Source organism: Arvicanthis niloticus, chromosome 19, assembly GCF_011762505.2.
Source record: "Arvicanthis niloticus isolate mArvNil1 chromosome 19, mArvNil1.pat.X, whole genome shotgun sequence".
NCBI classification, from domain to species: Eukaryota; Metazoa; Chordata; class Mammalia; order Rodentia; family Muridae; genus Arvicanthis; species Arvicanthis niloticus.
The window spans coordinates 12,636,878-12,650,587 of NC_047676.1; the positions used below are offsets into that span (position 1 = coordinate 12,636,878).

At 42.8% G+C, this 13,710-nt stretch overlaps 1 protein-coding gene across 1 annotated transcript in view; it reads left to right on the top strand.

Moving 5' to 3' along the window:
* Positions 1-1,540: 1,540 nt before the first annotated feature.
* The window catches only part of Fbxl7 (F-box and leucine rich repeat protein 7), a 334,328-nt gene continuing 322,158 nt past the window's right edge, over positions 1,541-13,710 (top strand). The window contains exon 1 of the mRNA XM_034523597.2: positions 1,541-1,785. Within this exon, the coding sequence (XP_034379488.1) occupies positions 1,749-1,785 (37 nt within the window). The 5' untranslated portion in view covers positions 1,541-1,748. The remainder of the gene's footprint in view (positions 1,786-13,710) is intronic.

The window sequence follows — 13,710 nt, forward strand, 5'->3', positions numbered from 1 at the left end:
GCCCATCATAAAGGTTTTTAATTTTATTTCATTAAAACGGTGTTTAGGAATTACACATTATTGTTCAGATACTAGATATTTTAAAAGACATTAAAATATCCTTGCACGGAAGTCTCTCAACACAATAACTTCCGTCCTATCTCTGAACATTTACACATTTATTACTTTACTTCAGAATATGGTATTTGCATGGTTAAATATAGATTTTAAACCTTGAAACATAATGTTTTATCTTTAATGAAGAACATTGTAGGAAGTCATGTAAGGAGAATTTGCAAGAAGTCAAATCATCTCATAAGAAGCCTTTGTTTACCAACCCCTGGGTTTCTATTCAAGAATTATGTATATATAAAGATAAACATATCACTAAGCTTTAATTTAATTTACAACATCTGTAAGGAGAAACTGTTGAGTGTGTTTCACTACCCCCCCCCCCAAAAAAAAAAAACCTGCATGAAAAACGTCCTGTTGTTCAGTGGGACTCTCTAGGTACCTACATAGAAATGGAGTAGAACATTAAGAATTTTCTTTTCTTTTTTTTTTTTATTTAATGGAAAGAATACCAAAGAGGGACTTAAAGGGGAGAGGGTGCTTTGCCAACGCCACGTAAATCTCCAAACGAAGTAGTAAGGTACTAAATAAAAGATGGCATCAACTAGGAGAAGAAAAATAAATAAATAAAAGTGAGGAGGGGAAAAAAATCCTGTCTCGGAAGCTTTTAAAACTTCAGAGCCAGGAAACCTCCTTCGCTGGGCGGGGAATGTCTTTGCTCTCCAGAGACCACTCCCTGCTAAGTTCCTCTCAAGTTTTCCCTACCCCTCCTCCATTCCCCGCTTTAGCCCCCAAACCCAGGGAGTCACTGGAGATTGCCAGCGCAGGTACCAGAAATGTGACAGAACCGGACACGGACTGCCTGTTTCTTGTAAACGTCACACATACCCCAAATGGGCCGTATTTGTGGACAACTCCACGGGAATTCGAAGGGTGACTTGAAGCCCACAGTCTACCGAAGAACAATAGTGAAACGCAGCGCGCCGCACGGTCCTTTGCGCCAAAGGGTTCGCGAGTGGCACGGAGAGCCGGAGCCCTGGCGGGGACCGGGAGCGGGAGCCCGGAAAAGGCGTGCTGCCCCTTTAAAAGGCCGCGCATCTCCGGGCCGGCCTTCCTCCCGGGGGCTCCAGCTGTGATTGACGCTGGGCGGCGAGAGGAGGCGCCTGGCGCTAACAAAAGTCCGGCCCGCGGGCGAGCAGCGTCGGGCCACAAGTCTCCGCTCACTCGGGGCATCGCAACAAGTGGCCGCCGCGCCCTCCCCGGGGAAGCCGCGGACGCACGGGGGCGCAGGGCGGAGGCGGAGGAGCCGGACAGCCCGGGGCAGGCGAGGCTCGGCTCGCACGGCTTGGGGACCGCGGAGGCGCATGGGGACCCCGCGGCGGAGGAGCGGCGAGCCTAGGGGCGGCACCCGGGTGCAGGCTGTGTGTCGCGCTGCTCCTACTCTCCCGGAGCGCGGAATCTGAGAGCCCTGGTGGTTGCCCTGGAGCCTGCCCGCCACCCTCGGGGGTGCCAGGAGCGGACCTAGCACCACCCCTCCCGTCGCAGAGCAGTGCGGAGCCCCCAATCCCAGATCGGCCCTCGGAAGGGGCATGTGCAGCTAACGGTCCGGTCCTGCCCGCTTTCCTCTGCCCCGCCGCCTGGGAGGTGCGCCCCAGCTATGCAGTGTCCAGGGAGGAGGCGGGCATGACGGCGACAGGATGGGCGCGAACAATGGCAAACAGTACGGCAGTGAGGGTGAGTGGGCCGAACGTACCCCCCTCCCCCCCGACTCCAGGATCGCGCCCCCTCCCTTTCCTCTCACACACAGCTCAGGCGCACCCTACTTTGGTGCCCTTGGGTTTGCAGTCTTCCCTCTGGGCTCTGCGTGATCCAGTCTCTGGTACCTGGAGGGTGTCTTTCCACCACTGGGGTCTCTTAAGGAATTTTCCAGGTTGTCTTTAGGACTGCTCAAGTTGCATTTTTGCTGTGTTTCTGGACACGTGTGCCTCAGTTTTCCTTCTCTGCGCACCTTGGACTAGGTGACGGTTTGGCAGAGAACTGAAGCAGTCAAAACTTTCCCAGGCCTTTTTGTGCTTCAGTCCTCCGGACTTCCTCGTATCAGGAAAAAAAAAAAAATCAAAACTTCTGGAAGAAGTTAAGCTTCCATTCTTTGCTAACTGCCCTGGTCTGACAGCTTCGTGAAACTAACCACCTATGGGTCCCGCGAGGCATGGAGTGGCTGGGAGCTTTGTCTGGGCTCTCTCGAGGCTCAAGACAGGCAGAGCACCATCTGTTACTCGGGGCTGGAAATTGCACAGAAATATTGCCTGTCAAGTGAGAACTTGGAAGTTGGGGAAACTTCAAACTCCGCCTACTCCTAAAGGGATGATGGATGTGTGGGTCGCCTCCTCAGTCCCGCCTCCCCCGCTTTGCATAATACCAGTAGTGTTTTAACCCCTGTGATTAACAGCACGTCTCTGATACGCACAAAGCAAAGGCATTTTCTACAGTTCAAGACTGAAGGGCTGTATCTAGTGAACCTGGTTGAAAGGAGTGAGGTGACTGGGTTAGCTTTCCAGCCTTACCCCCCCAGAGCACCCGCGGTTACAAAGGAGGGAAGAGCCCTTTCAGACTGGTAGGAATGCAGAATAGCTAGCTATTCAGCATCTGGGGTTAAGGAACCCCTTATCAGCCTGTCCAAAACTTGGAGCCATAGTTACAGAACGTAGAGGGTCTCTCCCTGTTTGTATCTGTGTTTACTTCTGAGCTACTTTGTAAAACTTATACTAAAAGCTAACCCTAGAGAAATCCACCCAATTAAAAAACATTCATTTCCAGACCAACATGTTTTGAAGTCCTTCTATATATATTTTTCTACATATACAGGCATGCATATACATATATAAAACTTTCGTCCTGGGCAAATACATGAGAGAAATATTTGAAAGAAATGTTAATCTTCTTAGAGAGCAAGTGTGAGAGTGGGCCAAAAAGATTGCTGGAGAATCTTGGCCACTCACTCTCTGAAGGTAGTGAAGTTAATGTTTCTAAAATGTGTGGAGAGACAAACAGTGGAACCTTCTAACTTGGAGTTATTCGGAGGGCGTTCGATAGCTTTCAGAGTTCCAGTCTGTCCTGGGTTTCATGCTGGAGGAGGGAGGATGGTCTGAGAAGTGTGAGATGGTCACTCTGGCTCGCCAACCAAAGCATCCAGGGATCTCCCAGTCCTCTGTAATGTGCTCTTACACCCCAGCATATCGTATCATACGGTGTGTGGTATATGACGACTTCCTGTCTGAACAGCAGAATTTTCGACCCTTGGGAGAGAAAAGGATAGACAGAGAACTAATGCTCTCCAGCTGTTACCCATAAATGCTACCTCTGCATTTTCACTTCTGCTCAAGTCGAATTTTACTGGGATCAGATTTAGATACACTGTGGACTTTTTATGGGGGGGGGAGGAGAAAGGAAAAAAACCCCTCATGCTCAGCTGATCAGAGGAGGCCAATGGGAATGTTTGTGAGTTTTGGCTGGAGAACCACGGTGTGTTTAGTTTTCATCAAGTCCTTTCAGATGAGTCAAGATTCCTCCTTGATAGACGAGAAAGAAAATAGAGAAACCCAAGTAGCATGATCTCAGGCCTCCCTTCTCCTCTTCCTTCCTCTCTGTTGTACTGTGGTCCCTTTAAATAGGCTTTTATATGTAATTGGGTATAGTAAATAAAGCTATTTTATGGCATGATAAAAATCTACACAGAGGTGCCTGTTAGAATACGATGTGCCATCTTTCTTATCCAAAGTATCAAATTCAAAAGAAAGTGAAAGCCATCCTTACCAATTTTCTCTATTATCAAAGGAGATTGAGAATCAAGATAGTTTTCTAGATTCAGTGAAGTTTAGGTATAGTATATTTCAAACATAATGGGGGCCTTATAGTGTTTTTTATGTAGACTGTGTTGAATGTGTTCAATTATATGTCAGTGGTGTTTGTGTATAATTCAAAACTACAAGTATATAGTTCTATAATTCCTGGCAGTTGACAGCATATGAACAAGCTTTGTGTATTGAAAATATTGTTGGATTATTGGGAAGTTTAACTTTAAGTGTTTTGGGGATGATCTTACTTTCTCCTGGAAAATACATTATTCATCTTTAAAATGCCATTGTAAGACTACCTTACCAGGTACAGGGGGACAATTCCTTACCCCTTTCTGTGATCCAAGGGCTCGGGGCAGGGTTAACATTGTCCGGAAGACTGTCAGAATTGGGGTTTTGGATTCCTTCTGCGACTACACACTCATCATACATTGTGTGCATTACAGTCTTTAGATGTTCATGTGACAAAATAGAGCAACCACTTGGGAATTTGCTACTTAATTCGAACTTCACCTCCTGGGGGTCTTTCTTTTCCAAAGTGAAGAGAAACATTCTCACTAACAGAATTTGCCGTTATCTCTTCCCTAACTGTGTAGCCATTCATTTCATTTTGCTTTCTTGATGTCTTTGCATGGACCACTTAGAGAAGATTAGCCTCGTGGAGCCTTGTTATAATTAATAGGCAAGTGAAGACTTAACTGCTAAGACACCAATAAATACCCCCTTCCTCTATCTTGTTCACTGTCATTCTCATTTGTCCTGCTAATTCTGGTCCCTAAATCTTTGCTTCTTTTTGAGACCAAAGATATCTGTGAATCCATAATGAGTGATTTTAAGTGTTTTGTTTCCCTAAGTTCTTAGTGAATATTTAGATTAATACTCTGCCTTTAGTCTGGCCTTGGATTTTACTCCAAGGGGTGGAAAAAAACCTTCCATTCTTAATCTTTAGCTTTCTAGAAGCATAAGCCAATGTCTAAATGATTAGTATGTTCTGGTAAATTCTTTCATGAGAGACCATTTTTTTTCTCTTTATCTGGTTTCAGAAAGTATAAGTTACAGCATATGTAGAGAAATATGAAGAATGAGTTGGGGGATTCAAAGACATTAGAACTATTAGCTTTGATTTCAGTTAAGCCAAAGAAACAAATCTCAGTTCAAGGAGGAAGAGGGGAGCTGCTTTCTCTGCCTTTTAAGGTTTCAGTGTTATGTTTATTCTACTTGTACAGGTCAGAGGCAGTAGCACTCACGCTATTAACAGCTCCTTTGCAAAGTCCTAGGTCTTGTTGAATCGGAGCTAGAGAGGCCACAGCCATGGGGATTGACCCCTTGTAGCTTTTAGTTCTAATGGGGCCTTTTCACCATCTCAGAGTTGTGCCATCAGAGGGGGAGAGCTAGTTGCTTGAGGGTGTAAATTTTCACAAATCCATCACCAACTGGGAAATGAATCTTGAAATAACAATAAAGGCAATTAACACTTACCAAAAGTCTGCTGTATCTGTTCATGATTTTAAGCACTTGGCATGCATCCTCTCACTTTATCCATGAGATAATCCTGAGGGGAAGGCTCGCCTATGTGCCTCACTTTACCAGCAAGCAAAATCAGGGCCAAAAAAAGATAGTATCTATCTTACAGTAATACTGGCCCATCCCACAGTCATTGATTTTTGTTAGCTAATATGTGTTGACATTTTCTTTGTTGCCATGTGCTAGGAACTCTTATGACTTTGTAAGTATGCAAAGGTCGCAAAAGGATGCAAAGAGGGACAGGGAACAGAGAAACCATGTGGTATGTTATATGGGGCTAAAGTCTATGCATGAGAAATTTGGCAGGCTAAGATAAGGTATAGTTTTAGTGAATTGTCATGTGACCTCATTGAAAAGTTGGACTTCATGCCAAGACTTACAGGAAGTTGGGCACAGGGCTTTGAGGATCCACGTAGACTTTTACTCTTTAAAACTTCTGCCCTGTTTCCAGCATCTCAAGCACCAAGTGTCATGTATGTTTGGGCTACAAACTGTAGAAAGTTGTTTCTCTGAGTTTTAGAGTCTAAAAGGCAGCCAGCAGCCAGTATTCTGCACACCCATGTTCTGTTGAGAACCCCTTGTCCAGACTACACATCCCAGCTTCTACTTGGACCCTAGCAAGACCGTTGAGGAAACAGGTCTAGCTAGCTAGCTGTTCTCTTAAAAGTACACAAATCTACTAGGGTTTTACCTACACATATAAACATTGGCTTCATTTCCTATTACTAACCCATTGTAAAATTAAATTTCAACATGTGTATTTTGGGGGGGGTCTACGGTATCAGAGTCTTTTAGTCTGCTGAGAGTGCACCATTGTCTATCTTCTATAGTATCTGCTTCAGATAGACTACCGGATATAGAATTTGCCTAGATTCTCTGCTTAATAGGTTTTACCTATTTGTGCATTCCTCGAAAGTTCTATCTTATATTTCTTTGCTTGTGTATCGGAATGGTAAATGTTGGCTTGGACACACTCTAAATGTCACTATAACTCTGAGATAGAAGCTGGTTTTCATATTTTGCCTGCAGCAAAGAATTCCATCATGATGCAAATCAGAAGAGAAAGGATAGTATTGCAGCGTTTGGTTAAAGTAAAAGCATCTGTGCTGTGCTGCTGACAATACCATGTTTGGTCTACGGTGAGCAGTAGTTGGAGAGAATTGGAGATTTTTTTTTTTCACATTTAAAATAAAGATGTGAAAAGGGAGGTGGCTTTCTTTCTGTGTTGAGAACCAACTGTTGCAGCTCTCTTTTAACCCTTTGTACCACTGACCAGGATATATCATCAATTGATTTTGAGTACTTAAGTTCTGCCCCACTTTTATCCCCGTATCTGCTGTTATCTCTGAGTTTTGGTTGAGTGTTGGAGTAGTAGATACTTCTCAAGGTAGTTACAGTACTAGAATAAAATCTCCGGTCAATGCATTCTCCCAATGAAAGAACAGGGCTACAGTAATGGAGCTTAGAATCCTCACATGTTGAATGTCATGCCTGAAGAGGTACCAAGAGGCGCCATGATGAAGTTCAAGTTTCAGAGCACTAGTAACGTATGGAAGTTATGGGAAGTTAGGTTTGGCTTGGTTTATGGAAGAAGCCCCATGTCATAGTTGAAGCCGGTCTGCCTGGGAAACCAGAGGACCCTCCCGTTGCAAGGTGACCACAGTGACGAGTGTGGTATGGGGAGTTTTGAGTCTGTTCCCTAGCAAGCATTCTGCCATGTGCTTTTATGTCTGATGGAGCTGGGAGCAGGATGAGCCTCTCCCAGGGATGAGCCCCCTTATTGGTTGTCTGATGCAGAGTGGTCAGCCCTGAAACCATATGCACACAAACAATACAGATGGACTTGTCACCTTGTGTGTGTGTGTATGTGTGTCTATATATGTGTGTGTGTGTGTGAGTGTGTATATTTATATGCACGAGTGTGTGTGTATGTCTATGTCTATGTATGTGTGTATGTGTATATGTATGTGTGTGATTATGTATGCAACAATAATAATCAAAGAAAAAGTGACTATGAACTTGGAGAGGCCATGAGAGAGCTGGGAGAGTCTGTAGAGAGGAAAATAAGGGGAAAGTGATATAATTTCAATTAAGAACATATTTTTTTAAAAGCACTCCTTTCACCTCTTCTGGGTTAATTTTTATCCCCTCTCATGTGTGCCCCCCCCCCCATTTCTCAGAGCTTCTTGAAAAATATGCCTTCTGTGTAGTTAGTTCTAGTTAGTTGACAACTTGTGATTAAATATTAGCAATTGATAATACCAACTTTAAAGTCTCATATAATCAGGTCAAATGCTGATATAATGTGTGTATGTAATACAATAAATTACACACACACACACACAGAGAGAGAGAGAGAGAGAGAGAGAGAGAGAGAGAGAGAGAGTTATTCACTGGTTGATTTTGTTCCCCTGCCTTCTCTGGAATCTAACCTTCTACATGGAAGTTGGGATTGGTAAATGACTTCTTGTTCTAAGTGTAGTCATGGATACTGTCCCTTAGGATGTTGTTACTGTTACATTTTTATTACTCCAGGACACAAGGGTCTCCTAAACATGAGACAGGTCTTTTGATAGTATTCACATTGGACATCTCAAGTCAGCATTTGATCTTAGTATGTGAGACTTTCAAGTTGATATTATCAATTGGTAATATTTAATCAAAAGTTACCAACTAACTAGAAATACACAGAAGGCATGCTTTTCAAGAAGCTGTGAGAAACTTGTACATCCTGGTGGCTTCTGGGAGTCACCAGGGCAGCCTTTCTTCTACGTGGTAGTAAACTCAGCCTTGGTTGAACTTGGTTGCAGCTTTTTTTTTTTCTTGTTTAGTTTAGCAAGTCAGACTTCTTCCTGATCATACTGAAAGTTCGTATTCTAATTGAGATATACACAAGTCTGATTTATTTATTTATTTATTTATTTATTTATTTATTTATTTATTTATTTGGTTTATATTTTGTTATTAAGTGAAATGCCTGTGGCCTTGTGCTTATTAGGAGACAAAGTGTATTTGAGCTCACAGTGGTGATCTAAAGGCTTGTATCTACTGACTCAATGCATTTAAACTTTCTAACCTAGTAGCCAAACAGGACAGCAAGTATATATTCACAGAAGGGCCTTATCTTTCAAATATACTATATTCGAGTAACTGTTAAGTTGGGGGTGCACTCTAAATGATGTCAGCCTTTACCTAGGTCTGCAAGACCTGAAATGCCTAAAAGACATGTGTTTTTTTAAAAAAAATAAATGGTTAAAACAATGTTTCTTGCTTGGAGGAGTGGTATCTTATGAAAAGTGTTTTTTATTTTGTTTTGTTTGTTTGTTTGTTTTTTGAGACAGGGTTTCTCTGTGTAGCCCTGGCTGTCCTGGAACTCACTCTGTAGACCAGGCTGGCCTCGAACTCAGAAATCCACCTGCCTCTGCTTCCCAAGTGCTGGGTGGGATTAAAGGTGGTACGCCACCACTGGCCGGCAAGAAAGGTTTTTAACAAACTGTGTGTGTGTGTGTGTGTGTGTGTGTGTGTGTGTGTGTGTGTCTTTGTGTATGTGTGTACACAGTGCCCCTAGAAGTAAAAAGAGGGCATTGGATCTCCTGGAGCCAGAGTTACTAGCAATTTTGAGCCACCTAACATGAGTGTTTGGAACGAAACTTGGGTTCTCTGAAAGAGCAATTTGCATTCTTAACCACTGTGCAATCCCCCTCACCGTTCCCCCAAATCTTCCTGTCCCATTTCTCCAATGGGTTAGTTCATAGTCAGCGATTCCTGAGGGTTCCATAGAAGTGAGAACCTTGACATGCTTCAGTGAAGGGGCAGAGATGCCTGGCCAGCCTGGGAGCTTCCCAAGCCCACGCACTTCAACGAGGACAAAGGAAAGTCTTAGTCTGGAGACTTTCAAAATATGCTGGTTAATACCCCAAAGAGGTATAGCTTTAAAACTCTTGACATGAATAATCACTAACCATCTCTGAATTTTCCTCAGTAATGAAATCTAAACACATGGTCAACATTTTGTCTGTTCCACGGTTGAAGTATCTCGGACTGTTTCTGGAGCCGTAAATCTCTATTAGGTTGTGCATTAGATGGGGCGTGTTCTATCAATTCCTATTTAAATTCTTCAACCAGTAACAAATGAAAAACAGTCGCTCATACTGCATGAACTCATAATTGCAACTTTAGAAGCCTTGAGCAATGTGTAGAAATGTTATTAAAACATTTTTTTTTTGTTTGCTACCCTTTCTGTGGTAAATTCCTGTGCTACATTTTCCAAGCACATGTAATAGTGGAAAGACAACCAGAATTTCTAGAAAAAAAAAAAAAAAACTCAGGCATTTTTCTTAGACTTGTGGATTGACCTTTTTGCTGCATGTAAGCCACTTTTTGGCAAGGTGGTAAAATCAGGAAGAGTTAGCTTACTTGAACCTTTTGGTTCAGCCGGATTCTTGGGTCATATCTGGGGGACATGTTAACCAAGTCCAAAATGAAGGGAAAGGATTAACCATTCCAAATGTCAGGTGTGTTCACAGTTGATGTTTCTGGAAGAGAAAAAAAGTGATGGGGAAAAATAAAAACCATTTAAGAAGTAAATGAGGAAGGAAGACAACATGAGGTTGATAGGAAACAGAATCTGATGTTAAAAACAGAATTTGAGTTCTATTTAGTTTTTTTTCCCCTTAGGAAATCTTTGCTTGCAAAACAAAATGATTAATAGATATTTGGCAGGTTTGGGTCTTGCTAAGTATATCATAGTCTCTGCCATTGCATTAAAAGTAGTTAAAGAAAAACAGAGGATGGTGTTACCTACCTGTCATTCTAGTGCCTCATAAACTAAAGCGGAAGAATTGACATGAGTTTAAGGCCAGCCTGGGATGCATGGTGAATTTCAGGCTATTGATGATGATGGAGAATAATCCTGTCTTAAAAAGTAAGTAGATAACCAAATAAACCCAGTAACAGTTACTGGATACTTACTAGTGACTATGACCCTCTCTAGGTGTGTTGTGTGCCCATTCTTCAGTTCTCAGGACAGCCAGTGAGGAGACATTCATATTCCCATTTCATAAACATATAAGTTTGGAAGTCCCTGGGCACACAGTGGGTGAGGGACTGGTGGCACCATGCACAAAACCCTTGGTTGTCCTAGAGTCCCTGCTTCCCTTCACTGTGCTCATGATCCTGACCCTTGGGTGGCAGCCAAAATCCTTTTGGTCTTTGTATTACTTAATGTTTCAGAAAATCTCGATGACTAAGAAGTAGCTGAGTGGGGGAAAGAGCAATGGTTCAGTGGAGTAGCTGACATATGAAATGAAGGACATATTCTGAAGGAAGCATTTATTCAACTTTGTGTGGCTCAGCAAAGGGCAGATTAACTGCTCATTAGGAGGCAATCTGCTGACCAATTGGCAGACTATCTAGTGTCTAATAATGTTAGCATATAAAATAATTGGCACGTTCCTTGGAGTCTGCACAGTGTGATGCAGAGAGGCTGTCCCCTAGCTTCCCCAGAGCATGGTTAATTTTAATTGATCTTTGTCCCGAGATAGTCTTTTACTTGGGATGACCTTTGTATCTGCTTATCAAATAATAGCCAATAGAAGGCTGTGAGCGTGGTTAATTTTTTTCCTCTGTAAATACTTTGGAATTCATATCTTATGCTTCCCTCTAGCCTAAGAGCTGCAGACTCTGTGCAGCATTTGATATGGGGATTTATCCTGACATATATTTGAGAGGTTGCCCTCCTGTTTTACCAGCCCTGGGAGGCTTCTTCGTGATTATATCTTTGAAATCTTTGTAAACAATAAAGGGTTTTGAAGTTAATATCATTTTATATCACGGGGGCTGCATCTTCTGTGGTCTCTAGGTTAGAGGCAAGGAAACTTGGGCCTTAGCAGATTAAATGCTTTCCCTTCATTCAACAATGAAGATGAGTTTGGGGGTCATGCTGATGCTAAATTTAGCATACTGTTCTTTATACTACTGCTCTCAGATGCTCTAAGAAAAAAGGATGTAACCATACTAGACATATACTGCTAGGAACTCTTGGTGCTATTTTGAATTGTTGTTCTGTAACCATGAGAGTCGCTTGTGCCTCAGCATAGGAATCCTTTATATTCATAGCTGTCTAGAAGTAGAAAAGTTACCCCCCTCAGAGTCATCTTTGGAATGAGGGTAATGAGGAGTGAATTGTCACTAGAGGAATGATTGTGACTAAGTGACATTATTCATTAGTGTTTTAGTGTTACCAAGTTCAGTGAGGAGACCAGGTGAGGCTCCCTCTTTGCAAACCTTTGTTTGAAGAAATCCAGAGAAAGAGATTTTGTTGTCGGTCAGATCAGAGAATAGGCTCAGGACTTGGGACCCCCAGGATCATTTGATTCTAACTCTCTGCTGTTTCCTTACAAGTGAGGACAAATAGTCACATTAGGTAGATAGAGGTCTATGAAGGAGTTGAGGCTCCCGGCAAGCCTTACAGAGAGACTGTCGACATCAGAGACATTGCATTTCTTCATTGTCAGGTAGAAATCCATCTCTGTAATCGCTTTACTTTCTACTAACTATCTTGTAGCTTAGTCTCTGTTTCCCTGTTTGTTTGTTTTTCATTTTGTTGTTGTTGTTGTTGTTCTGTTGTGTTTATCCATTGCTCATGCTCCCATGCCCATAACTAAAGGTGCGTATAACCCTCCTACAAACTAGCTTCTCTCTGTAGTTTGTTCAGTGAATAAATGAGGATCAATCTAGAGCAATATTTGGTGTTGTGTTGACTCCAAAAAAACCCATCAATAGCCCTTCACCTTGGACATTCATTCTACCCTTAAGAAGTGAATTGTACTGCCTATAAAGTTCAGTAATAGAATGTTTGCCTCGTATAAACATGGCTTTTAGTTCAGTCCCTCTTAGCACATGTACAAAAAAGGGTGTCTTTAAACATACCATTTTCTTTGAGAATATCTTTGAAGGTATTATGGTTTGTAACTTTATCTTTTTAAAACTGAAAATAGATTCTCTAGTATAATACATCCCAATCAAAATTTCCTCTCCCTCCTTTGTCCTGCCAACCCCCACCCGTCTCCCCTTTCCCCCATATCCATTTCCCCTCCATTTCCTCTTCATAAAAAAAGTAGGCCTCCAAGAGAGGACACTCAAACAGGACAAAACAGGGTACCAAGGTGAAAGCCCTCATGTGGAGGCTGGACAATGCAACCCAACAGGAGGAAAAGAGTCTCAGGAGCAGGCCAAAGAGTCAGAGATACACTCCTGTCCACCGTTAGGAGACCCACAAAAACATCAACCTAACTGTTTCCCGGCTAATTAAGGTTGAAGTCTACCATTGTCCGGTTAGCCTTCTGAGCTTGGCCCAAAATGATAACCTCTCTTTGTCAGCAGGGCTTCTCGTTCTCTGACCTTGTCTGGGAGCTTGAAACCCTCCTACACCTCACCCTGTGGAATGCCACGTAGCCTTGGTTATATTACAGGCTCAGCTTCCCTTCCCCCTATAAGAACCTGTTCAGCAAGCACTTGAGATCCTTAAAATGCCTCTCCCACACTAATAAGGCATCGCAGAACCTTAGCCTTCAGCCAATGACTTGCTCACTCTGGATATTCCTACCTCCCTTCCACCAAACTATAGAGCCTGTGATTCACCCCAAGTTGTTCTGTCTCCATGAAACTATCCCCAAATGCATCCTTATATCCCTTTGTACTCATGGGGTGTTCAAAACTCTGTTCATCGACTCTGCTCCCTTCGTCCTCATGGGCTGGTGGCCAACCACCCCAGGAAGAAGGGAGACCTACTGCCATAAGATATATGCTGAGGACCTGGTGCAGACCCGTGCAGGTCCTGGGCTTGTAGTTTCAGTTTCTGTGAGCCCATGTGAACCCTGCTTAATAGATTCAGTGGGCCATGTTCTCCTGTTGCTAAAAATTATTTTAAAAAAATTATGTACACTATTGTTTCCCTCCTCTCTGACCCTACCCTTCAACTTAATAGTCTTCTCTTCTCTTCTCTCTCTTCTCTTCTCTTCCTATCTATCTATCTATCTATCTATCTATCTATCTATCTATCTCTCATAAAATTCCTACAAACAACACCAATAAATTAACCAACCAAAACAAAAAAAAACCTTGGTGTTTGTTTTTGTGCTGGCCAACCGCTCTTGGAAATGGGGCTGCCCTGGCGTATGCTTGATACATCCTGTGACACTCCACTGGAGAGAACTGAGTTTTTCCATTCCCAGGAGGCCTCAATTGCAAATAGTTTTCTTGGTTATGGTGGGACTTTGTG